This window comes from Aquarana catesbeiana, linkage group LG09 (assembly GCF_042186555.1).
Source record: "Aquarana catesbeiana isolate 2022-GZ linkage group LG09, ASM4218655v1, whole genome shotgun sequence".
Classification (NCBI taxonomy): domain Eukaryota; kingdom Metazoa; phylum Chordata; class Amphibia; order Anura; family Ranidae; genus Aquarana; species Aquarana catesbeiana.
Window position 1 is genome coordinate 59240698 of NC_133332.1, and position 27307 is coordinate 59268004.

General features: G+C 43.4%; 1 protein-coding gene across 6 annotated transcripts in view; it reads left to right on the forward strand.

Annotated features, from left to right (window-relative positions):
* LOC141107693 (cytochrome P450 2C8-like) overlaps positions 1-27307 on the forward strand; it is a 105302-nt gene that overhangs the window by 33476 nt on the left and 44519 nt on the right. For 4 of the 6 annotated variants that reach the window (XM_073598598.1, XM_073598597.1, XM_073598599.1 and 1 more), the window contains 4 exons: positions 9678-9884; positions 12309-12471; positions 17928-18077; positions 18325-18485. In XM_073598598.1, the coding sequence (XP_073454699.1) occupies positions 9714-9884; positions 12309-12471; positions 17928-18077; positions 18325-18485 (645 nt within the window). In that variant the 5' untranslated portion in view covers positions 9678-9713. Of the gene's footprint in view, positions 1-592; positions 639-9677; positions 9885-12308; positions 12472-17914; positions 18078-18324; positions 18486-27307 lie in introns of those variants that run through there. The other 2 variants (XM_073598601.1, XM_073598602.1) reach the window with 2 other exon arrangements.

A 27307-nucleotide genomic window follows, 5' to 3' on the forward strand; every position in this document is an offset into this window, starting at 1 on the left:
AGGCAGATCGCTGTTCTGACATGGAAGAACACAGTGATCTTTTGTTCCTGCTAAGCAGTAACATGGATCTCTGTGTTCTTCCAATCAGTCCATCCCCCACACAGTTAGAAAGCATCCCCTAGGGACACATTTAACCCTTTGATCACCCCTGATGGAAACCCCTTCCCTGCCAGTGTCATTAGTACAGTGACAGTGCATATTTTTAGTACTGGTCACTGTATTAGTATCACTGGTTCCCAGAAAAGTGTCAAAAATGTCAGGTCACTGATTTGTCCACCGCAATGTCGCAGTCCTGTAAAAAAAAAAAAAAAAAAAAAATCGCTGATTGGCGCCATTACTAGTAAAAAAAATTAATAAAAAATGCCATAAAAATATCCCATAGTTTGCAGACGCTATAACTTTTGCACAAACCAATCAATATACGCTAATTGGGATTTTTTTTTACCAAAAATATGCAACAGAATACATATTGGCCCTAAATTGATGAAGAAATTAGATTTTTTACATTTTTTTTTTATTGGGTGTGTTTTATAGCAGAAAGTAAAAAATATTTAGTTTTTTTTTTCAAAATTGTCACTCTTTTTGTTTATAGAGTAAAAAATAAAAACCGCAAAGGTGATCAAATACCACCAAAGCAGGTAAGTATGGCATGCTTCTTATTTTAATAATAAAAAAAAGAGCAATGAGTGGTACCACCCACTAAATGTGACAATTAGGGAGGACAAGGAACAATCGTGGCAAAAATCGCAAAGGCAAATGCTCCTGGCTCTTTGCCAAGATTTGGTAGATGAACTTCTTTTAGAGGGTTTTTGGAGCAGAGAGAGACCCATTCAAATGAATGGTAAAAAAAAAAAGCTAAAAAAAAAACGAGTGGCTGCAGCTGTCACCACAGATCACTCAGGTGTTTAGACCCTTAAAATGGGCTGGGGGAGCTGCTTGGCAAAGGTTTTTTTTTAACCTAATGCGGAGAATGCCTTTAGAACTACTTTAAATGGCTCTAAAAACTTCCTCTGAGGCAAATGCTAGCATTTTCTGCAATACCCTAGTGACATCAAGTTTACAGTGTTCCTGGCCACTAATGCGCTGCAAGCCAAAGGGTAGGAGTACATTATACATTTGGTCATTAGAGAGATAGAATGTGCACTATGGCACGTGCCTTGGAGGACACAATGGGGGTTATTTACGAAAGGCAAAGTGCACTTGAAATTGCACTGAAAATGCACTTGGAAGTGCAGTCGCTGTAGATCTGAGGGGAAGATCTGAAATGAGGGGAAGCTCTGCTGATTTTATCATCCAATCATGTGCAAGCTAAAATGCTGTTTTTTATTTTCCTTGCATGTACCCCTCGGATCTACAGCGACTGCACTTCCAAGTGCACTTGTAGTTTGCACTTGTAGTGCAAAGTGGATTTTCCTTTCGTAAATAACCCCTTATGCCCATTCTTGTATCTACTAAATGCAATTTATTATGGGCATAAAATAAGGAGCGGGTTATAAAAAAAAAAAAAAAAACGGTTGCGGCCCAAAGGCAAAATTCTTGGTTCCTTTGTTTACATAAATGGTATTTACCAAGGGATTCATTGGTAAACACACACACATATTTGTATTTATTACAGCTACTTATATAGCGCCGTCAATTTTCACAGCGCTTTACACACACACACATATACACTATATTACCAAATGTATTGGGACGCCTTCCTTTACACGTACATGAACTTTGGTGGCATCCCAGTCTTAAGGCCTGTACACACGATCAGAAAATCGGAAGTAAAATTTTGTCCAATGAACAATCTGCCGATTTTCTGATCATTAGCATGGTGCTTTCGACAGCCAATTACAAATTTTTGGATGACAAAAACTGGTTGTACAGGCTCTAAAATTTTTGTCGGATGTAAACGTCCGATTTTCATTTAATTAGTACAGTTTTCGGCCGAAAAAAAAAAAATCGTAAGAGCAAGACTATGCATGCTCAGAAAAGGAAGAATACATACAAAATAATTCAACACATTACGTCACTTCTGACGTTGAATTCTGTTGTACGAGAATTTTCGTATGGTGAGTAACCTCTTCACTTTCGATATGAGACTAGCAGCATACAAAAAACAGACGAAAATTTGTCCACTAATCTGATTGTGTGTACCCTGCTTACGTCCATAGGGTTCAATATTGAGTTGGCCCACCCTTTGCAGCTGTAACAGCTTCAACTCTTCTGGGAAGGCGGTCAACATGGTTTAGGAATGTGTCTATGGGAATGTTTGACCATCCTTCCAAAAGCGCATTTGTGAGGTCAGGCACTGATGTTGGATGAGAAGGCCTGGCTCACAGTCTCCACTCTAATTCATCCCAAAGGTGTTCTATTGGGTTAAGGTCAGGACTGTGCAGGACAATCAAGTTCCTCCACCCCAAACTCGCTCATCCATGTCTATATGGACCTTGCTTTGTGCACTGGTGCGCAGTCATGTTGGAACAGGAAGGGACCATCCCCAAACTGTTCCCACAAAGTTGGGAGCATGAAATTGTCCAAAATGTCTTGGTATGCTGACGCCTTAAGAGTTCCCTTCACTGGAACTAAGAGGCCAAGCCCAACCCCTGAAAAACAACCCCACACCATAATCCCCCCTCCACCAAATGATTTGGACCAGTGCACAAAGCAAGGTCCCAATGCTTTTGGTAATATAGAAAACACACTGCTCTGCGGGAACACATGAGACTGACATTCATTCTCATTGGCACCCCCCGCATGTACAATAGCAGTGCGTGTGTGGGTGCAGGAACCGCAGGGGAATTGCATGGCCTTTTTGACCATTTCCCTGCGGCCGCATTTTTTAAAAGGTGCATGCACTTTTTTTTGCGGAAACGCAGGCACAGCAGCCCATTGGAATTAATAGGCTGCCGTGCCCGCGCAAATGCAACCCGCAAACACGCAGAGGTGTAAACCTAGGGTTAGACAGGAGCCAATTGACCAACCAGCATGTCTTTGGAGTGTGGGAGGAAACCCATGCAGGCACAGGGAAACCATGTAAACTCCATGCAGGTAGTGCTGTGGTTGGGATCTGAACCAATGACTCCAATGCTGCTAGGCAGAAGTGCTCACCCCTTAGCCACTGTGCTGCCCACAGCCTGCTGTCTGCAAAAGCTGCCAGGTTGGCTGGAGAAGTGTGTGATGGAACATGTATAGTTCCATAGATTTTTTGCTTGCTGACTTCATAAGGAATATGTGTGGCAGCACATGAAAAATGCCTTTGCAGAACCCTGTGAGGAAGGTTACCTCTCCAGGAGGCAGTTTACTGAAACCACTACATAACTTTAAACCATGCAACATATAGACAATTTTACACTTTACATTGTTCTGACCCCTGCACTTGATAAGTTATGTTGCACATTGCATAATGCTGACCTGTGTTCACTGTGTACATGACATAGTCCTGACCCCTACAATCATTACACTATTGTGTACATTACATAATGCTGATTCCTGCACCTTTCTTCCCCCCCACCCAACAAAAGCAAATGTAGGAGACCACAAATAGGAAACCCATTTCAGGGAACTAGATTCCATCACCACTATGTGAATAAGCCTAGGCCTACACTGATCTTAAAGTCTCTTCACTCCACCTGATGTCCATCATGTGATTAACAGCACATTGATTTCAGAGGGGTGTTAATGAGAACACTCCCAGCACAGGGTTGTTGTACACAGGTTGGAAGTCTCAATATGGTCATCCTTTGGAACATTTGCTATAGCTCTTGCTCAGTTAGGGCACTTTCACACTGGGGCGGGGCGTCGGCAGTAAAGCGCTGCTAGTTTTAGCGGCGCTTCTCAAAGGGTTAAAAGCACCTGCAAAGCGCCACTGCCAAAGCGCTTTGCAGGTGCTTTGGCAACGCCGGCCATTGATTTCAATGGCAGGAGCGGTGAATTCACCTCTCCCGCAACGTCCCAAAGATGCTGCTTGCAGGACTTTTTTTCTTGTCCTGCAAGCGCATCGCCCCAGTGTGAAAGCCGGTGGCTTGAGAGGCGCCAGTGTGAAAATAGCCTTACTGTTAGGTGCTGCACTGTGCAAGTGCCTACAGTCTGACAGGTCATTGTCCACATCATGTACCCATAGCACACAATGGGGTTGATTTACTAAAGGCAAATCCACTTTGCACTGCAAGTGCAGTCACTTTACATCTGAGGGGAACATCTGAAATGAGGGGAAGCTCTGCTGATTTTATCATCCAATCATGTGCAAGCAAAAATGCTGTTTTTTTTTTTTTTTTTTCCCTTGCATGTCCCCCTCAGATCTACAACGACTGCACTTCCAAGTGCACTTGTAGTGCAAAGTGGATTTGCCTTTAGTAAATCAACCCCAATGTTCTTTCTGGCAAAAAAACAGCTGTGGTGGCTGACCATTTGCATATACTAGATAGACTTTCTCAACCAGGGTTCCTCCCAAGGTTTTCCTTGAGCAATAGCATTATGAACTCTTACCTATAATGACCACCAATGCAGGGTGGGAATTTTCCACTGACCACCAATATATATATTTCATTGTAATTTGCACTTCAAAGACAATAAAGTATCTATCTACTCATTTCTAACCACTAATGTTAGCGGACACCACAATTTTTGCTCTGTCTCTGTAATCATTGTTCATCTAATTTCAAGAGTATTACTTAAAATATTTTTGTTGTCTAGAGCAGGGGGTGTTAAAAAGCATCTGGTGGTGTACCACATTTATTCTTTTATTTAAAACTTTCTACAATTCATTGATTACCGTATATACTCGAGTATAAGTCGAGTTTTTCAGCACATTTTTTTGTGCTGAAAGTTCCCCCCTCGACTAATGCTGGCCATACACTATACAGAAAATCGGCCGAACACATTTTCGAAAAACGAACGTTCGACCGTGACCGCAAACGATCGTGCCATCATGTAATGACCGATAAATTGTTCAGTGGACATGAATAAATAATTTTTTGTTCGTTTTTTTACATATACCTAGTGCAGACAGTTCGGACGGGAAACACATTAACCTTGCAATTTATCGTACGTTCGGCAGAAATTTTCCAAACTTCCCGTTCGTTTTTTTCCCACAAAAACATCACAAACGATTATCGATTTGTGCCCATTAACTTGCCGAAAAACGAACGAAGTGTCTATACGAACGATTTTTCGTATAGTGTATGGCCAGCATTATACTCGAGTCAAGCACTTTTCTGCAGCTAAAGATTTCATTTTCTGAACCGACTTTGGGGCCCCGTATCTCAGGGCCACTTGGTGCTAGGAACCCCAAACTGGAACTGGGTCCACAACATATCCAAAGCTGTAGTTCCTAGCACCAAGTGGCCCCGAGATACGGGGCTCCAAAATCGGTTCGGAAAATGTCATTCTCTGCTGCAGAAAAGTGCTTGACATTTTCTGAACCGATTTTTGGTGCCCTGTATCTCGGGACCACTTGGTGCTAGGAACCCCAGCTTTGGATATTTTATGGTGCTAGTTCCACTGGGTTTGCACACCAAATTTGGGGTTCCTAGCACTAAGTGGCCCTGAGATACGGGGCCCCAAAGTCGGTCAACTGTGTCCATCTGCAGCAATGTCATTTCGGGACCCTTTGGGTTCAGAGACCCCAAATTTTGGCTGCAGCTAGGGGGCACCTAGGAACCCTTAACTACCGAGTTTGAAGTTCGGGGGACCTATGGCTGCAAATGGGCACAGTGAGGCATGCAAATGGGCACAGTGAGGCTGCAAATGGGCATTGTTGACCCTCTTTTCCACTTACAGTAGCTGTGCATTTCTCACCCTCGTCTTATACTCGGGTCAATAAGTTTTTCCCATTTTTTTGTGGTAAATTAAGGCCTCGACTTATACTCGGAACAACTTATACTCGGAACGACTTATACTCGAGTATATACGGTACTCAATGAATGTACACTGTATTCTTTATGACACCTTTTCTCTTACATGTCTCCTGACATGGAAGTTGGACGACTTCTGATCCGACTTTGCCCTACGACTTCATATCTGGCTTGCATGCAACTTCAATGAACGGGATCTGACTTTGATCTGACTATACCACGCCCTTTGAGTCTGGTATGAATCTTGAGGGGGCAACCCCATGCCAAAATAAAAAAAAAATGGCGTGGGGCTCCCCCAAGGCCATATCAGATCCTTTCCTGACCTGTTGGGCCGCGTGCTTGGATAAGGGTCTGATATGGATTTTGGGGGGAACCCCACGCGTTTTTTTTTTTTCAAGTTTGGTGTGGGGGTTCCCCTTAAAATCCATACCAGACCAAAGGGTCTGGTATGATCCTGCGGGGGACCCCACAACGTCTTTTTTTTATTGTGGCGTGGGGTTCCCCTTCAAGATCCTCAGAACAGAAGTCGCATGCCAAGTCGGATCAGTTAAGATGATGATCCGATTTGGATGCGACTTACATTCAAATCAATGGGCTGAAATTTTGCCCAAGTCGGACCAAAGTAGTACAGGAAACTTTTTCAAGGTCGGACCAGTTAAGATGGCTCTCATAGAGAACCATTGATTTATACAGGTTATGCGACATGTGCTCCCAAAGCCAGAGCGTATGTCACACCAGTGTGAACTGGGCCATAGGAGTTCAGCAGCAGCAAAATGTGTTCTTGCATGCATGTTCAAGCATGTTAACACACGTTCACATGCCTGGCATTAATGCATTCTATTGGCCACAATGTTAATTTATTCCGGCCAGAATGTATTAACAGGTGAATGCATATAAAGGCGCTCAGGGTTAACGCACATTTAGCCACTTTTGAGCATTTTTATGTTCAAAAGCTCCACTTCTGAATGCTACTTTGGTGGGGCTTTTTCTGCCTCTAAACTCCTGTAAATGCCTATAGTGTGCATTGACACTAGACTCCCATGGAGGAGTTTAGAGGCAGAGAAAAAAAAAAGCTCAAACGCTTGTAAAAGCAGCATTTTTTAGCTCATCTATGCATGAGTCAATATATCAGGGATATGCAATTAGCAGACCTCCAGCTGTTGCAGAACTACAAGTCCCATGAGGCATATTAAGGCTCTGACAGCAACAAGCATGACACCCAGAGGCATGATGGGACTTGTAGTTTTGCAACAGCTGGAGGTCCGCTAATTGCATATCCCTGCCATATATTAACCACTTTACAACCACCCTATAGCAGTTTTACTGCTACGGGGTGGCCACTGTTCGCAGGATCACGTATATATACACGTGATCCCGTACTTCCGGGTAGCAGGCACAAATGCCCAATGTCTGCTGGCACCCATTGATCATTTGTTACAGAGGACGGCTGCCTATGTAAACAAGTCAGATTGTCGCTCTGTCAGTAAGGAAGGCATGGATCCTGTGTTCCTGCAAATCAGTGACATGGATCCATGCCTTCTCCTAGTAAAAGCACCTCCCCCACTGTACATAAACACAGGATAGGAACACAGTTAACCTTTTGATCGCCCCTGATGTTAACCCCTGTCATGTATTTGTGTCACTGGTCCCAAAAAGTGTCAAAAGTGTCAGTTAGTGTTTGATTTGTCCGCCGCAATATCACAGTCCCGCTATAAGTCGCTGATCACCACCATTACTAGTAAAAAAAAATGTAAAATAAATAAAAATTCCATAAATATATCCCATAGTTTGTAGACGCTATAACTTTTGCGCAAACCAATCAATATACGCTTACTGAGATTTTCTTTTACCAAAAATATATAGCAGAATACATATTGGCTTAAACTGATGAAGATATTTGATTTTTTTACATGTTTTTTATTGGATATGTTTTATAGCAGAAAGTAAAAAATATTGTGTTTTTTTTTTCAAAACTGTCAGTCTTTTTTGGTTTATAGCGCAAAAAAAAAAAAAAAACGCAGAGATGACCAATTACCACCAAAAGAAAGCTCTATTTGTGGGGAAAAAACAATGGTCTGGTCATGAAGGGGGGTAAATTTTCTGGAGCTGAAATGGGTAATATAGTTACACTGTAGATATAAGGCTCCATACACACTGGACATTAAAATAACGTTATAAAAACGCCAGTAGCTTTGCAGTGAGTCTTTCAACATTTTTTAATGTTTTTGCAATAGTGTTCATTCGCGTTTTTCAGCGTTAGCGTTTTTTAGCGTTTTTATTAATATTTATTTTTTAATTTTTTTTTCAATGGATCAAAAACGTTAAAAAATGCTGGTGAGCCACGTTTTTGAGCGTTTATCGAAGTTTATCAGCGCTTGACCATTTGGCATTTTTTTGAGGTCAGAAAAACGACTCCTGAACGCGATTTCATGGCGTTCAGAAAACAGCCCATAAACTCCACTGCTGATAAAAGTTCAAAAACGTCCATGTGTGCATGGACACATAGGATAACATAGAGGGGAGTTTATGGGCTGTTAAAAAAAAAAACGCCCAAACTCCAAAAATCGGCCATTTATGAGCTCTAGTGTGCATGGAGCCTAATCATTTTTAGTAGGGGGATCTCCAAGATCTGAAAATTATTTCACTGGTTCCTCCAGAGTAAGAAGGTTGAGAAAGGCGGTCTATGGTTATCAGGATCAATGCTGTCTGAGGCCTTATTCACACTTGTGCAGGTTCCAGTTTGCATATTGCAGGTGCATTTTACTTTTTTCAATACACATCTTTAAACCATTGAAGTCTATGGAACCAAAAACCAGAAAAATGTACAGATGTGAACTACATCCATAGGAAACCATGTTAAATGGACTATATTGTGTTTCTGCAAAACTGAAAATGCACTAAAAAATGCATAGGTGTTAACCAGGCCTTGGGGTTTCCTTCACATGGGCTTGCTCCCTACTCAGCGATACCTAGCTCAGAGCAGAATGGGATGGAAGTCACCATCGTGACATCCATGCCTGTTCAGTTTTTGTCTGCATTTTGACAGTGGACTGTGGAGGACCCATGTTAGATCTATGGGCTGTCCGTTTACATCAGGCTACCTCCATTCCGTCACGGTTAGGACCAGAACAATAAAAATGGATGCAATCCTTTTCTCTTTTTATTTTCGGACCTGGACAGATTCAGCTGTAGCCCTTGTTCACACTGAACACGGCTTTGAAATCATGTGAATTCATCTGAACTTGCACGATTTCAAAGCTGCATTTCAGTCCAAATTCGGAGGCAACTTGAAAGACATCTGTGCGGGTTTCCTGCACAGATGTCTATTGAAATTGTCCCCCAAGTTGGCATCGTACCGATTGGGACATTCCTATTGCCGGCAATAGGCTCCAATTTGACATGTAATTTGACCTGTCAAATCGTGCCAATGTGAACGGGGGCTTAGGCGGATCTACCTGCCTGTAGACCTGCATAGAGCTTTGATCAGTTCCACCTGAAAATCAATGGGTGGACCTAGTCAGAAACCCCGTGTGAAAGGATCCTAGTAGCAGCATAGTTGCAGAACATTGAGAACCCTCCCTGATTTGCTCTGTTGAAAAGCTAACTGAACCAAAGTCCTCAATACAATTATGAAAATAATAAGTTCAGCAGGCCTGCAGTCACCATGTACAAATTGTTCTTGTCCCAGATCACCATGCTCTGTAAAACATTGCATGAAGAATGTGGATTTCCAGACATAAACAGTTTAATCTCTGCCCTCTGAACCTTGCATCTGATTGAGTCAGACTGCTGAAGGTCCATTGTTAATATAGTTTGTTATGTTTTTTTACATTGCAGGGTTACTGGCAGCAAATTCCAAGATCACTGCATTTCATGGATTCTAGCACGCTGATCCTGGCTTTCTGTGTCACCTGTCTTATTTTATTCTTTATGAGGAATAGAAATAAAAATGATTGGCACCTGCCTCCAGGGCCCACCCCTCTTCCTTTTTTGGGAAATGTACTGCAGCTGAACATGAAAGATCTGATCAAGTCCTTCAAAAAGGTGAGTGTGCGGGAGCAACCATGGGGGGCAGAAGGTACATGACCACTGAGATAAGAGGGACCAAATGCAGCTGTTCCATGTGTTCACATTGGAGGCAATTCTGAAAAGTGCAATGAGTTAAAGTGTTTGTTAAGCCTTTTGTTTAAAAAACTGCCAGCTGCTCTATTAGAGGCTGTCAGAATTTCTCCCTACAGCAGAGCCACGCTGCATGGCTACACATGTACCCCGGCCCCTGCGATCCTCCCCTCACATCCATCCCACCCATTTTCTAAGTCCCATACAGACTTTCAGGGTAGATGTGATGGGCAGATTACAGAGAAAGCAGAGCACCAGATCTGGAAGGTAAGTTACTACAAGAGCTACTTAAAGGGAAGGGCAAAACGATAATTTAAAAAATCGCATTCTACTGCAGGAGAAGATGAAAGGGGGTATTGGCAGCTGGGCACAGGGAAGATGTCAGGATCTACAATGAGTTATATATGTTAGCAACCACTGTCTGAATTCTGCATTGCATACTGCTGACTTATGTACCGCTGACCTGTGAACTCTGCACTATGTATGGCCTTGCTAGGTTAGCTCCCTTAAGGCCCCGTTCACACTTGAACAATGCTAGTGTTACTATTTTTTAGCGTGTTTTTTCTAGTTGCATCATTCATTTGAATGGGCTTCCCTCTGCTCCAAAAAATGCGCTAACAGAAGCTCATAAACCAAAGTTTGGACATAAGTCAAGCACATTTTGTCATACATGGAAAAACGCACAGCTGCTACCCACATTTGTGGTGCCATTAGGAAATAATAGCACCGCAAGCGCATCACACGTTTGCAATAAAGCTGTTTTCTGCCTGCGTTTCTGCTACAGCCACATGTGAATGGTCCTTAAAAGTAGGGAACTGTGTCCAGTGATCTTTGATAGAGGTTCCATCTCACAACTTATAGGACTTAAAGGATCTGCTACTGACGGCTTGATGCCAGATACCACAACATACCTTCAGAGGTCTAGTGGTGGCCATGCCACAATGATTCAGAGTTGTTTTGGTAACAAAAGAGGCTGTTTTGGCACCAAAAGGGGGACCTTCTCATTAGTAAGTGGGTCATCATAATGGTATGGCTGGTCAGTGTGTGTTTTTGGGGTTATTTGCTGCTAAATAACTATCTTTGTGGAAGAAAACATTTTACAACTTTGTTTTCTAAAATGTAACACTTTGATGAAAACATTGCAATGATTTAAGAGTCCTTTCACAATATGGTGTAGCAGTAACGTGCTAATAATTCTGGAATTGCTGCACTTCTCTCTTCTGTCACAAGGTGGCCTGGTATCTGGTGACATTGGATAAGACAAGGACATAGCAAGGACATATCATGAATGGGGTGTCTGAGCCAATGGGTAGGGATTTTCTTGGGTCCCTTAGCCTGCTGGGAGAGCCTATTTATTTGGGTGGAGTCAGGTGATCGGGGTTCTGTGCCACCTGGACGGCTGTCTGGGTGGACGTGTGTCATGTCGCCCCGGGCTGCTAGGCCATAAGCCTTAGGCCTATCCCGGGGACATCTGGCTAGGCTGTCTGAGGGCCTATCCAGAAGCAGGATAGCAGCGTAGGGTTAGGACTGCGGGCTTGTAGTCCAAACAGAAGTAACGGTTCTGCCAGCCGAGGAACCAGTTGCGGTCAGAGGTAAAGGGGAAGTGGTCACCACTAAGGAGCTATCCGCCTTGTTACCGGAGACAACTGTGAGTAAGCTGATGCTAGTACCAGAGCAGATTTCTTGCCAGCCGGGGACAGTGAAGTAGTGGGAAGACTTCAGCAAATGCCAAGTCAGGGACTCAGCGGGACAGCAGAGGTGACACTTGTGGAGCATCAGTGAGTTCCAAGCTAGGAACCTAACGTGTCCGCGGGGGTGAAACTTGAGGAGTATCTGTGAGTGCCAAGCAAGGGACCCAGCAAGGAAGCTGGGGTGATGCTTGAGGAAGATACTGAGTGCTAAAGTGGAAGAGCTCAGGGGATCCAGTGGCTGTTGGATCTGAAGTCTACTGAGAGAGACTGGGAGCTCATTAAGTGAAGACTCAGTGAGTGAGTGTGGGGTAAGGAGAACTGTTCGTGTTGCAAATAGTTGCATACCATTACCGTTATTAACAACTACAAGATTGTTGCCATAGGAGACAGCAATTCCTACCTATACAGAAGTTGTGTCCGGCTGGAGGCCTTCATCTGTATAGCTGTTTGCCTACAGAAGTCTTGGAGTCTGCTAATTAACATTGCATCTATCTAAGGGTGTCCTGGCCCTAACCGTCTCTCCCCCAGTTCTGTTTAAGAGACAAATCTCTTTTGCATTCAAAAAGTGTCTGGCACCCACCTGTTCATCTTGCAATACACCCACCATGCCTTGTAACCCACTCTACACTGAAGGAGTGTTTTCTTGTTTTGGCCACAGCTTGCGAAGATCCATGGAGATGTGTTTACTGTCCACTTGGGGAGCAGGACAATAGTGGTCCTACATGGATATGATGCTGTGAAGGAGGCTCTAGTGGACAATGCAGATGTTTTTGGTGACAGAGCAAAAGTTCCGGGAGCACAACTTGTGTTTAAAGACTATGGTATGTGACATCTCTAATCATATTTAAACCTTTCCTAAGAAAACAATGGGAGCCACTAAAAGCTAACCCCCTTCTGAAAATGCCAGTTATGCTGATCCCCCTTCAATAATTTGTAATTCACTGACATGAAACAGGTATTGAGCAACTGAAAGCATTGAAGCAAGAGTATCAGTATAATAGCCTGGCAACTACCATTCACTGAAAGCAGTGGCAGTCTCTGTTTCTCACAAAAAAGTTCTGATATCTCATGATATGCATGGATGCCTTCAGAAATAACATAAAGCTGAACTTCAAGTAAAAATGAATTTGTTGGACTAGTAACAGTACAATTAAAAAAAAAAAAAAAACAAACAAAAAAAAAGCTTTGCTTTAACCCAGAAAAGTTTTCTGCAATCATTTCTTTTAAGTCCTCATGCACACGGACGTTTTTACAGCTGCTTTTTTGAGCTTTTTTTGCAGCTTAAAAAGGCCTGTCTATGTTATTCTATGGCTTCATGCCCACCTAGGCGTTTTTGAGCTGCAAGTGGCATAGGCGTTTTTAAGCTGTAAAAAAAAAACCCAGGACCAGTGGATTCTGAGAGACGTTTTTCAGCTGTAAAAACGCTCTAACGCTGAAAAACGCTCAAACGCTCAAAAACGTCATTCACCAACGTTTTTTAGCGTTTTTGATCCATTGGGGGAAAAAAAAAAAAAAAATTTGAAAAAAAAAAAAAAAACGCTCAAAAACGCTAACGCGGAAAAACGCTAAAACGCTATTGCAAAAACGCTGAAAAAAGCTGAAAAAAGTTAAAAAAAATCACTGCAAAGATACTGGCGTTTTCATAACGTTTTTTTAACAGCCTGTGTGCATGAGGGCTAACTACTAGATGTCCCCAGTCATTTAACCCACTTTCTCTGAGCTTAGATTGTCATGGACCCACCACTGCACTAACATTATTACATCAGCACTGTTCAGTGCAGCAGTAAGGACCATACCCCGCTGCTGCTGGAGGACAGGCAGAGAGTTTTGGAAAAAAATATACACTATATTGTCAAAAGTATTGGGACTCCTGCCTTTATATGCACATAAACTTTAAAGGCATCCCAGTCTTCGTTCGTAGGGTTCGATATTGAGTTGGCCCACCCTTTGCAGCTATAACAGCTTCAACTCTTCTGGGAAGGCTGTCCATAAATTCTGCAGTGTTTAGCGATATACTGTCAGCCTAGATTCAGCCAAATGCAGCAAAATTGATAGTTACATAGTAGGTGAGGTTGAAAAAAGTCCATCAAGTCCAATCTATGTGTGTGATTATATGTCAGTATTACATTGTATATCCCTGTATGTTGCGGTCGTTCAGGTGCTTATGTAATAGTTTCTTGAAACTATCAATGCTCCCCGCTGAGACCACCACCTGTGGAAGGGAATTCCACATCCTTGCCGCTCTTTTTGCGCTTCCTTCTCCAAAAAAGTTTTATCCCTATTGTGGGGTCACCAGTATGGTATTTGTATATTGAAATCATATCCCCTCTCAAGCGTCTCTTCTCCAGAGAGAATAATGTCAGTACTCGCAACCTTTCCTCATAACTAATATCCTCCAGACCCTTTATTAGCTTTGTTGCCCTTCTTTGTACTCGCTCCATTTCCAGTACATCCTTCCTGAGGACTGGTGCCCAAAACTGGACAGCTTACTCTAGAAGCAGCCGGACCAGAGTCTTGTAGAGCGAGGAATAATTGTTTTATCTCTGGAGTTGATCCCCCTTTTAATGCATGCCAATATTCTGTTTGCTTTGTTAGCAACAGCTTGGCATTGTATGCCATTGCTGAGACTATAATCTACTAGGACCCCCAGGTCCTTTTCCATCCTAGATTCCCCAGAGGTTCTCCCCCCAGTGTATAGATTGCATTCATATTTTTGCCACCCAAATGCATTATTTTACATTTTTCTACATTAAACCTCATTTGCCATGTAGTTGCCCACCCCATTAATTTGTTCAGATCTTTTTGCAAGGTTTCCACATTCTGCGGAGAAGTTATTGCCCTGCTTAGTTTAGTATCATCCGCAAATACAGAGATTGAACTGTTTAACCCATCCTCTAGGTCGTTTATGAACAAATTAAATAAGATTGGTCCCAGCACAGAACCCTGGGGGACCCCACTACCCACCCCTGACGATTCCAAGTACTCCCCATTTATCACCACCCTCTGAACTCTCCCTTGTAGCCAGTTTTCAATCCATGTACTCACCCTATGGTTCATGCCAACGGACCTTATTTTGTACAGTGAAGGTTTATGGGGAACTGTGTCAAATGCTTTTGCAAAATCCAGATACACCATGTCTACGGGCCTTCCTTTATCTAGCTGGCAACTCACCTCCTCATAGAAGGTTAGTAGATTGGTTTGGCAAGAATGATTCTTCATAAATCCATGCTGGTTACTACTAATGATACCGTTCTCAATACTAAAATCTTGTATATAGTCTCCTATCATCCCCTCCAAGAGTTTACATACTATTGATGTTAGGCTAACTGGTCTGTAATTTCCAGGGATGTATTTTGGGCCCTTTTTAAATATTGGTGCTACATTGGCTTTTCTCCAATAAGCTGGTACCATTCCAGTCAGTAGACTGTGTAAAAATTAGGAACAATGGTCTGGCAATTACTTGACTGAGTTCCCTAAGTAGCCTGGGCTGCAAGCCATCTGGTCCCAGTGATTTATTAATGTTAAGTTTCCCAAGTCTAATTTTAATTCTGTCCTCTGTTAACCATGAAGGTGCTTCCTGTGATGTGTCATGAGGATAAACACTGGAGTTTTGGTTACTGAAGCCCCCCTATTCCCTCGTGAAGACTGAGGAGAAGAATAAATTCAATACCTTCGCCATCTCCCCATCCTTTGTAACCAGATGTCCTTCCCCATTCTTTATGGGGCCAATATGGTCTGTCCTCCCTTTTTTTACATTTCTTGTTGCATTCTTTATAAAATCTGAATGCTGATGAAGATCCCTCAACCTTGTATTTTTTGAAGGCCTTCTCCTTTGCTTTTATATGCATGTTTACATTGCAGTTAAGCCATCCAGGACTTTTGTGTGCTCTTTTAAATTTATTACCCAATGGGATGCATTAGCTAATTCCCTTATTTAATATGTTCCTAAAGCAAACCCATCTCTCCTCCGTGTTCTTTGTTCCTAAGATTTTATCCCAATTTATGCCTTCTAGCAAGGTTCGTAGTTTAGGGAAGTTGGCTCTTTTGAAATTCAGTGTCTTTGTATTCCCCTTATGTTTCCTATTTGTGTGATCTATACTGAAGCCAATTGACCTGGATTGCTGTTACCTAAATTGCCCCATATTTCCACATCCGTGATCAGGTCTGTATTGTTGGTAATCAGTAGATCCAGTAACTCTTTATTTCTAGTTGGTGGGTCTACCATCTGACCCATAAAATTGTCCTGCAAGACATTTAGGAACTGGCGAGCCTTAGATGAATGTGAGGTTCCCTCTGCCCAGTCTATGTCTGGATAGTTAAAATCCCCCATTATGATAACACTTCCCATCCTTGCTGCTAATCCAAATTGTGATAGGAGATCTGTCTCCCCTTCCTCCCTCAGGTTAGGGGGCCTATAGCATGCTCCCAGTATTATTTTCCCCTTAGCTTCATCTCTTTGGAGCTCTAGCCATAGGGATTCTACCTCCTCCCTAGCTCCCTTAGTGATGTCATCTCTCACATTCACTTGTACATTATTCTTGATATACAGACATATCCCTCCCCCTTTTTTACCCTCTCTATCCTTGCGATAAAGGGTATACTCCCTGAATTCCAATCATGAGAGCTGTTGAACCAGGTCTCTGAGATTCCCACAAAATCCAAATCCTCCTCGTACAACAGTATCTATCTCTAGTTCTCCCATCATGTCCGCCAGGCTCCTGGCATTGGTGAACATGCCACGTAGTTTAGACTGGTCGCATATTATCCGAGATTGCAACTAGGACTTGCTACTATACTTACCTTGAGTTTATGTGTTTTGGTCAACCTACCACTAATGCCCCCAATACTACCCTCTGGAATATGTTCCGACTTGACTATCTCTACCTCTGGACCCCCCCCCCCCCCCCCCCATCGCCTATTTTTAAAACCCCTCTAACTTTTTGGCCATCTTCATTCCCAGCTGATCTGCACCCTCCTCATTTAGGTGCAGTCTGTCCCTTCTATAGTACCAGTTATCAGCTGTGAAGTCGGCCCAGTCCTCCAGGAACCCAAACCCATCCTTACTATACCAGCTCTTCAGCCACTTGTTTACTTCCCTAATCTCCCTCTGCCTTTCTGGTGTGGCTCGATGTACCGGTAGTATTCCTGAGAATACTACCTTGGAGGTCCTTTTCCTCAATTTAGCTCCTAAGTCCCTAAAATCGTTCTTTAGGACACTCCATCTGCCTCTGACATTGTCATTGGTGCCAATGTGCACCATGACAGCTGGGTCTCCCCCAGCCTCTCCCAGTAATCTGTCCACCAGATCAGTGATGTGCTGAACCCGAGCGCCCGGTAGACAACATACTGTTTGGTGCTTTAGGTCTTTGTGACAGATTGCCCTCTCTGTGTTTCTAAGAATTGAGTCCCCTACCACCAGAATCTGTCTTTCCTTTCCCTTCGCCCCCCCCCCCCACTCTCACTGGAGGAGGTCTTCCCCCAGCAGCTAGGGGAGTCCCTCAGCTCCAGCAGTGCTGGTCCCTGACTGGTTTCCCCAATGTCACTCAATGGAGTGTACTTATTGGGATGCTCCAGCCCTGGATCGGCCTCCCTGGCACTTCCCCCTCTACCCTTCCTGACTGTCACCCATCTACTCTTTGCTAGTGCCTGCACCTCTTTGTCTCCACCTGCCTTTGTGCTGGCCCCTGCCGGCACCTGCCATGTACGTTCCTGGCTCTCCTTTAGTATGGAGGGACTTCTTAGTGCTGACAGTTGCTTCCCCAGATTCAGAAACTAGGCTTTCAGGGAAACAATGCGCTTACATTTTGCACAGCAGTATTCACCTTCGATCGGATGATCAAGGAACGCATACATGCCGCAAGATGTACAACGAGTTGCCTCTCCACACCTGTCGGGCATCGTACCTATTAAATTTAATGAGGATTGGGGATTATACCCTGTCCAAATTACCTAAAAACTAGCTTCCTGACACTAATACTCAACAAGACAATACACAGGTACTCAACAAGACAATACACAAGTACTCGCAGACCTACGTGCACTCACAGACCTACGTGCACTCGCAATACACAGTACACAATACACTAACGATCCACACACTACTCAGACAACACTCAGGTACTCACACTACACAGGTACTATGACCCCTGTAATGAGAGGTTTTAACTATTACCTACTTTATCTAAAATGGAAAAAAAAAGTTTTGGCTTTGCATACAGTATTGTACAGGTATACTTCAATTTAATAATTATTTAAAAATGCTAGTTTTTGTCAACAGGGGTGATGCTTAGTAATGGGGAGCGCTGGAAACAGCTCCGGCGCTTCTCCCTCGCTACAATGAGGAACTTTGGGATGGGGAAGAGAAGTGTTGAAGAACGGATCCAGGAGGAGTCTCGTTGTCTTATAGAGGAGTTTAGAAGAAAAGCAGGTAGGTTTGAAATGTATAAAACCTGTTTAGCTTCAGACTTTAGAGTGATTATCTGAAAGATCTGATTTGAGCCAAGCATGCAATATTGACAAGCTGGTTGTTAAAATATGGCCAATCAGGTTTAACTTGTTCCTCTTATTGGTCACTATGTACAACAACTTCATTTCTTTTCTCTAGTTTTTAACAAATCATCCTCATTAATGGTTCACTTGATTTAAGGAAGGAATTTTACTTCATTTTCCTCTAGGTTCACCTTTTGACCCTACATACCTGGTGACTTTGGCAGTGTCAAATGTGATCTGTTCCATTGTCTTTGGTCAACGTTTTGATTATGAGGACAAGAAATTTCTTGGTCTTCTTGCAATGTTAAAAGATGCATTCAGAATAAGAAACTCAATTGCTGGACAGGTAAAACAACTATTCTGTGATATAACAACTATTCTACTCACTAACTAGATTCTTGTCTGCCTAAAGGATAGCTGTAATAAGGATAGCCAGAAAAGCAAGCATTTTTAAATGAGGCTAGCAATGACAACCTACATTTTTCTGCATTAAGGTAAAAAAACCTTTAGACTTTAGCACCACTGTATGTCTGTAGAGTCTTTAACCAGTTATTGAAGATTTTTTCTGTTTTAGCTTCAGATCTTCCTGTGGCCAGTTTTTGCCTTCCACCTCTTTCCTTTCATCTTTTTCCTTCTTCCTTAACTGAGAAATTACATAATCTACCCACATTGCAGGACATTTCTGGGGACTATATCCTTCTTTAGAGCTTTTTTTTTTTTTTTTGCTATGTGGGTATGTGTGTTTTGGTTTTTTTTTTTTTTTTTTTTTTTTTTTTTTTTTTTTTTTTTTTTTTTCCCAACAATTAATTTTTTTTAGCCTTAACAGATAAGAACATTACAAAATCGGACCATGGACTATGATATGTCACATAGTCAAAGAGGTCGAGACAAATAGGTTTCGTAGTACAAGGTGATATCAGCAAAAGCTACAGGAAATAAAGCTTTAAGTACACAAAAGTCTGACATAAGTAAACAAAAGAGTAAGTGAAGAGTTACAATAAACCAATGACAACATTCGTGTTCAGCTATCAGTGAAGGTTGGATTGTTATCCAATCAACCCACATTTTCCATGCTCTTTCAAATTTGGGAAAATAATTAGCTCTTATGGCCAGCGAGCGTTCATAAGTATAGTGAAGATTAATCAGGGCAATGAGTTCTGTCACGTTGGGTGGTGGGGGAGCATTCAATGCTTAAGTTAAACAGTGCTAGGGTAGGGTCAGGTGGAGTTAGCATGCCTGCTAAGTTATAGAATAAATGGAACGTTTGTAGCCAAAAGCTAGTAAGGGTCTTGCATTGCCATAAAATATGAAGAAGGTTGCCTACTTGCCCGCAACCTCTCCAATAGGGGAGAACTTTCGAACACTGCAAAAGTTCTGACCCGAATAACGAACCCCATTAAAGTCAATAGGACATGAACTTCAAAAATCAAAAGTGCCCATTTTGAAGGCTTATATGCAAGTAATTGGGCATACAATGGTTATAGGGGTCCAGGTCCTGCCGTGGGGGACATGTATCAATAAAACAAAATTTTGTGAAAAACATAATTTTTAAATAAGCAGTGATTTTTTGATTTTTAAAATGAAAGCCTAAAAAATGAAAAAATCCTTCCAATATAGTGCCTGGGGGTCCCCTTAGTCTACCTGTAATGTGGCAGATCTGTACCATGTCTAGAATCTGCTGCAGTAATAATTGCATTTATAAAGCCAAAAAAAAATAATTTTCCCTGCAAGCTGCCTTTATTTTGCTCAACAACTGGGGAGCCAGTGTGTATGATGAGGCCACAATTTAGTGCACTGGGAACAAGATTTGAGATTTTTTTGGATACATTCTGGTGTCACTTTGACTTTGTATAGAGGTAACGGGTGTGTTAAAATTGATCTTTGGGTGTCAGTGGCGCCTTCCCACCGTAACCCTATAGAGGTACTCTTGATGAAGGCAAAGAAAATTGCAATGATATGCATATTGTTGCTGTTTTTTGCCACATTTTATTTGCCCGAGACACAGTTTGCAGATAGCAACAGTGCGATCTGCTGCAGATGTGCTGAAAAAGGCCCAGACAGCTAAGCTTTGGGGAGTGGGCCGGGAGATAACAGCTGCAGAATGTGATGGAATAGGGTGGCTGCTCTCTACTCCTTCTTGATGTCAGCCGCCTTGGGATTGTGCCGCCTCACCTTCAGTTTCTTCCTCTGCTCCATCTGGCACCCAAGTCGCATCAGTGACATCATCATGATCATCATCATTATCCTCTCCATCTCCTCCATCTTCATCATTACCACTGGAGACAACTTGGCAATATGCTACAGCTTGGGGAACATGAATGCCAATTTGTCTACCAGTGTTCCTCCCTCTCTCTAGGCTCATGTTCCTGTCATCCTCAACCTCAGAACATCTGAATCCAGTAATGGCTGGGCATCATCAAGGCGCAAGTGGCTGACGCTGTGGTAAAATAATTCAGCTGACTCCTCAATGGCTGATGTTAGGGCTATGGCAGGAATAGAGGTGGACAAGGAGGCACGTTTATCCACTCTGGCAACTGCAGAGGACTGCACATTTGTCTCTGCTTGGCTGACAGAGGATGAGGAGGATGAGGAAGGTTTTGTAAGCCAGTCCACCACCTCCTCTGCATGCTGTGGCTGGATAGCACGGGCAAACTCACTAAACAGAGGAAATGATGCCCTGCCTGAGGACTGACCAAGTCCACCTTTGCCTGTGGACACATTTGTTGTTGGCCCCCTTACAGTGCCAAGGGAACGTCTGCCTTTCCTTGTTGTTCTCCCGGACATTATTGGGAGGGAGCGAGCAGTGCTTATTTTTTTTTTTTGTTTAGTGTTTATTAAAAGAATTATAGTATATAGAGCATACAAGAGGGATCATGCATATCTGCAATTGGGCCTTAAAATAACATAATACAACATACAGTAGCCGACATTTGAGGAGAGGTAACTATTATACATGTCCACTATCCAGCTATGGTGTAATAAACTTTACACATGGTCGGTTGCAGTGTGCAGTTTCATCTTCAGTTAATCCGGTTGTCAGACTACTGGAGTTGTCGGCTGGCAGGTGGCAAAATTACCATAGTAAGGGTCCTCACGTAAACATGAAACACTTGCAAAATCCACAAAATGATAAACAAGAAGAGAAAGTATAAAAGAGAGAGGGGGGGAAGAAGCAAGGGTAAGTGTGGAAGGGAAAAGGAGGGGAAGGGGGGGATACCCGCCTCTGTAGTCTAGTATAGTCAAGATGTATCATATCAATGACTTATTTTGTGACATAATATCCACATATACGGATGTATATTTGAAGGCAAACCAGCAGGACCATATTTTCTGCACCAAGTCAGACTTATTCCTAAGGGAATAAGTAAGATCTTCCATGTAGTACGTATGATCTACTTCCGTTAGCCATTGGCGTAAGGAGGGTATGGTTGGTTGCTTCCAATAGCGGGGAATAAGTGCCTTTGCTGCGTTAAGCAAGTGAGGCGTTATAGATTTTTTTATATGCTCCTACTGGTGAGCCTGTGCAATGGAGTAATTTAACCCATGGGTCATTGGGGATTTCAGTTCCTTGAATCTTTCGCCCAATGCAAGATAGTCAACCAGTATGGGCGAATTAGTGGGCAATACCACCAAATATGTGCATGTGTAGCTCCTTCGCCACACCCTCTCCAACATAGAGGTGATGTTTCAGAGAACATTTTGTGTAGTACCTCTGGGGTGTAGTGCCATCTCGTCAGTAATTTTATAATTCAATTCCGCTGTTTTGGAAGCCGTGGAGGAGGTGTGAGCCATTAGAAGAATAGTGGACTTCTGGACTTCTGATATCTCTTTATTAAGGTCTTTCTCCCAATTGGCTAGGAAAGTAGGGTTACTTGTGGTGGTTAACACCTGTAAAGCATGGTAAAAATAGGAGATGGGTCTCTCAACTGGTTGGTCCTCCGAAAAGGCAGATTCTATAGATGTTAAATCTGAAGTATTATGGATAGGTTTCGGGAGAGAGTGAACAAACGCTGCCAATTGGCGTTATCTCCAGTGTTCCAAGGGTGTAGCTGTAGAGCTAGAAAGTAATGTGACTATAGGTACAATGCCTGTTTGAGTGGTAACTTGGTGAAGTAGAGGTGGATTTCCCAGATTCCAGGCATGAGTTCTAGGATCCATGTTTCCAGGGGGAAAATAGTTATGGTCGGTCAGTGGCATAAGAGGGGGGTTGTATGACCATTTTTGTGTCTTACACAGTGAGTCCCACACCATCAAAGTCGAGTGCGTGAGCGGTGAAGAAGTCAAGGATAGAGTCCTATATTTCTTAGGGATCCATATTTGGGTAAAAAGGTCTGAGCCACTGAGTGCTATTTCCAGGTTAACCCATCATTTTGAGTCTTTATGATACTTCCATCCGAAATCCTATTCAATACTATTGCCCAAAAATATTGCTTAATGTTAGGTAGGGCCAAGCCCCCTTGCCTTTTAGGTCTGCCAAGAAGAGACCTAGCCAGTCTGGGTCACCTTCTGTTCTATACATATTTGCCTATCAGTGATGTGATCGACGTAAAGAAACCAGCAGGTATTCCATACGGTATCATTTGGAGCAAGAACAGCAGCCTGGGTAGTATGTTCATCTTCACAACGCTAATCCTCCCCAACCAAGAGTGTGACATTTGGGACCATTTTTGCAGGTCTGTCCTAATTGTATTGAGGAGAGGCACAAAGTTAGTACGAAATAGAAAAGCCGGATTGGGGGTGAGGTATATACCTAGGTATTTCATCTTATTTCTTTGTCAACTAAAAGGAAAAGATTGTTTCAATTGAGTTGCGGTCTCGTCTGACACTGAGATATTTAGAATTTCGGATTTGGTCATATTAATCTTAAAGTTGGAGATGGCGCTAAATTTTGAGAATGCTGACATGAGGTTAGGTAAAAAGATCCCAGGTTGCTGTATATAAAACAAAATGTCATCCACATATGTGGCATATTTGTGTTCTACGTTCCCTATGGTAACCCCGTGAATGCATGGATTATGTCTAACCGTCGATAGGAAAGGTTCCAATGCTAAGGCAAATAAAATGGGAGAGAGGGGGAAGCCTTGACGGGTACCATTAAAGAGTGTAAAGGGGTCACTTAAGGTACTATTGATACGTATTTGGGCCGTGGGGAGGTTATATAAGACTGATATGTGGGACAGAAGGGAGGGGCCAATTCCTAGATGGGATAGTGTTGCCATAAGGTACTCCCAGTCTACCCTATCAAACGCTTTTTCTGCGTCTGTTGATAATAGAAGGGTGGGCTGGGAGGAACCTCCTACATAGGCCATCAGAGATAAAGTGTGAAGAGAGTTATCTCATGCTTCCCTTCCTGGGATAAATCCTGTCTGGTCCCTAGAAACCCAACGTGGGATTAGGGGGGAAGTCTATTCGCAATGACCTTAGCGTACAACTTGGCATCTATATTCAATCGAGAAATGGGGTGATAACTACCACAGATACTAGGGTCTTTTCGCGATTTGGGGATCACAGTAATGTGTGCATGGAGGGTTTCTGGACGTAGGCTCCCCCCCCAAAGAGATCGCATTTGCATAGGAAGCAAGATAAGCAATAGGATATCTGCAAAAGATCTATAGTATGCAACTGTAAGACCATCTGGCCCAGGTGCCTTGCCATTAGCCATAGCCTTTAATGCAATGCGAAACTCTGAGATGGTGAATTCTCGCTCCAGAGCAGCTAAGGTATCAGGTGGCAGTCTGGGGAGGTCGGCCTGTGCTAAATAGTCACGAATAAGGGTTGTCCTGGTGTCTTGATCTACCCTATTGTTTTGGACACGGTATAAACGTTGGTAAAACGCTCTAAATGCTTTAGCTATATCCGGTGTTTTCGTGTGCCAAAAGTCTTCCCAGTTTGTTACCCATTCGTGGAATCGCTGTGCTACTATGTGGAAGTGTCGCTTCTGTTCTACGTGAAAGAGGGCTTTCAATTCCTCTCTCTTCAATGTTAGAGTGTGAAGTACTGCCTGGGACAGACTAGCTTTGTGCTGCTGCTCAAGAGCACTTATGACTCGAATCAGCTCAGTTTGTTGGTGTTTGCGTTCTCTCTTTTTCCTAGTCCCTAGCTCAATAAGTTTACCAAGAATGTGAGCCTTATGCGCTTCCCATAGTATACCTGGTGAGATGTCCGGGTGCATATTTTCTTTGAAGTAGGTGGCCAAATTGTCTCCAATTTTCCAAGTTTCCAATTTGTGGTCTTAAGGGGCATAGACATATGGTCAGCATGCGCACGCATGTGTCTGCGGTGCATATAGGGGAGAATCGTGCAGACCAACACCCACACACCCCCTGCCCACAGAAGGGCAGGGGTATGAGGGCGCAGGCTACCCGATGCCCCCTAAAAAGGGGCTCGAGGAGTCACGGGCATCAGATCACGACCACCCGGCACCAACCCGATGTGAACGTGGGTACATAGAATTGCACTTAGCTTAAACAGTGTACTTTAAGAAACTTACAACCAAAAACCTGGTGTCCAAAACTCAAAACAGAAGACTCAGGACAAGTCTGTTCATCCGATAGCAATTAGAGTCTCCCAGGGAGGCATTCAAAGTAAAACTTGCTTAGCACCCAAACTGGCAGCGAAGCTGGGAACCATTGTAAGGGAAGGCATATACTTGCGGTCAGTAGGAGTCAGGCAATCCAAACCAGAGGTGTAGAAGACAGTGAAAGGTATGGGCCTTCAGCAGCGACAACTGGAGGGATGTGTCGGAAGCTAGGGAGCGGTTTTTGCGGTCCACCTTCTGCCATCTTGGTTCGAAGGTGTTGGGAAGAGGCGGAATGGCGTCTTGTCAGCCAGGGAGTTCCGGTGGGAAGATGTTAACATCCATACAGAATTTTTCCAAGTCTTCTGGGAACCGGAGAACCGCTGTTTTCCCATCCTTGTGTGCAATTAAGGCCGCTGGAAAGCCCCATCGGTAGTTGATGGAAGCAGCTCGCAGCTTCTCAGTCAGGGGTCGCAGAGCCCTGCGATGCTCCAGTGTCTCTCATGCCAAGTCCGAAAAGAAAGATAAGGATGCACCGTCAAAATCTAGGGATGCGACATCCCTGGACTTCCTCATAATTGGCTCCTTTTCATCGTAATAGTGGACCCTGCAGATCACATCCTGTGGGGTATCTGATGATAGGTTACGGGGTCGGAGGGCTCTGTGTACTCTGTCTATTTTTAGAGGAAAGTCCGCTGCCTGGCCTAACAGGCCGTTAAAAATACCACGTACTGATGGGCGCAGATCTTCATCCCCGGTCGCCTCTGGAAGGCCACGGATGCGGATATTGTTCCGCCGATTTCTATTTTCCTGATCTTCGATCTTATAGAAGGCTATCCTGTGTGCAATAGTGAGAGAGCGAGTGGATGCCTGCAAGTTCCTAATGGCGGCAGCATGTCTGTCTAGGCGTTCAGACTTTTCCACTCGGTCTAGTACCTGAGAAAGATCTGCGCACACTGCAGATACCTCCTAATCGCATGTTCAAGTCCCAGGAGCATGGAGGCCAGCACTGTTTTGGTAGGGAGTCCGCTCACAAGAGCTGTGACCTCGGAGTGTCTGGAGGTATTTCCCTTGCCCTCTGAGTCGGCTGATGAGGCAGGTGAGCGGTGTCTGGGCTCAGGCCTGTGACAAGAGGCGGAGCCCGCACCGGAACTCATGCCTCATGGCGAGCGGCCTAGGCCATCCATGTCCATCAGTTCATCTGGTTCCGCCGCCAGGAACCGTTTAATGGAGCCCGCAGAGGTGCTTTTCTTCAGTAGGGACTTATCAGTCCTCTTGCGCATCCTCTCCGGCTTTATAGCAGTATTTAGTGGTGGAATAAGTGCCTTAATTATCGGGTCGGTGTCGGAGCTCAGGAGAGATGCGTCCTCACCACTGAGCTGTCCCTACTCTACACTAATGTATGTATGAATGACACGGTTTCACTACATTACAGTGAAACTATCTGAGCTGTCCCTACTCTAGCTGCACACTATACAAAGCTGAATGATGGTCCTCCTCACTACACTCACACTATCCCTAGACTGACACTGAACTAATATTCTACACTGACAATTGAAGCAAAATAGCACAGTATAGCACACTAACTAACTAATAGCACTGAACAGAGCCCTGTTCTATCTTTCCATGCCAAAATCGCACTGAAAATGGCTGCCACTGAAAGAATACTTTTATACTATGGGGCGGGAATGAGCCATGATTGGATAAAGTCATGATGACAGTGCTCTGTGCCCTGATTGGCTGAAGCTTTCACTGCTTCAGCCAATCAGGGCTTGCAATGCACTGTTCAGCGCTGTGGTCGGTTCGGGGGGCATCCGAACAGCAAAAGTTCAGCCCGAACCATTCACCCATTCCTACTTTCTGACACAATGAAGATTGACTGAGGAATAATTTTGCTAATCTGTATCACATAGAGATTTTTTTTTGGTTTAACTCTGAGTGGGTAATGCAGTGAGAGATGTTACATATGTGTGTATTGTATGGCCTTCAACCATTGAGTGTCAGAGAGGGTGGATTGTAGATCTGCCTCCCAACATTACATAGGTAGAGTTTTAAGGAAGGTCTCTTTATGTTGAAAGAGTGAGTAAAATAAGAAAATGCCTTTGGCTTTAGGGTCAGTGTAAAGCCGCCAAGCTTTAGGATGGACGAATAATGAAGGTTTAGTTGTTGTTTTCAAAAGTGTGAGATACACAAATATTGGAAGTAGCCAGAGTTGGATATGGTGTAGGACTGTGTCAAATCTGAGAATGATTTAGGCTTGCTATCACTGAGAAGCCTCTCCTCCCAGCATAATCCTGCCTCACGCCAGGTCTTAATTTTTAAATTTGGAATGAGAATGTCTAGCATGGAAATTGGGGTTAAAATTGTCGTCATTATGTTTATTAAACACTGAGCTTTGGGTATATGCTCGCCAAGCCAGTAAAGCTGCTGTAATGGTGGGAGGAAAATGTGAAAGAGGCAGGAGAGACCATAGATCAGCTATGAGAAGTGATTTTGAAATATTTGGTTGTACAAGTGTAGAGTCTATATCCAGGCAAAGGACTTCCGAGGTGGGATGAAATCAGTGTTTTAGTTGAGTAAGAACAGATGAGTGAAAGTATTCCTTAATATCCATGAAGCCTTTACCTCCAGCCTTTCTGTGTTTAATTGGG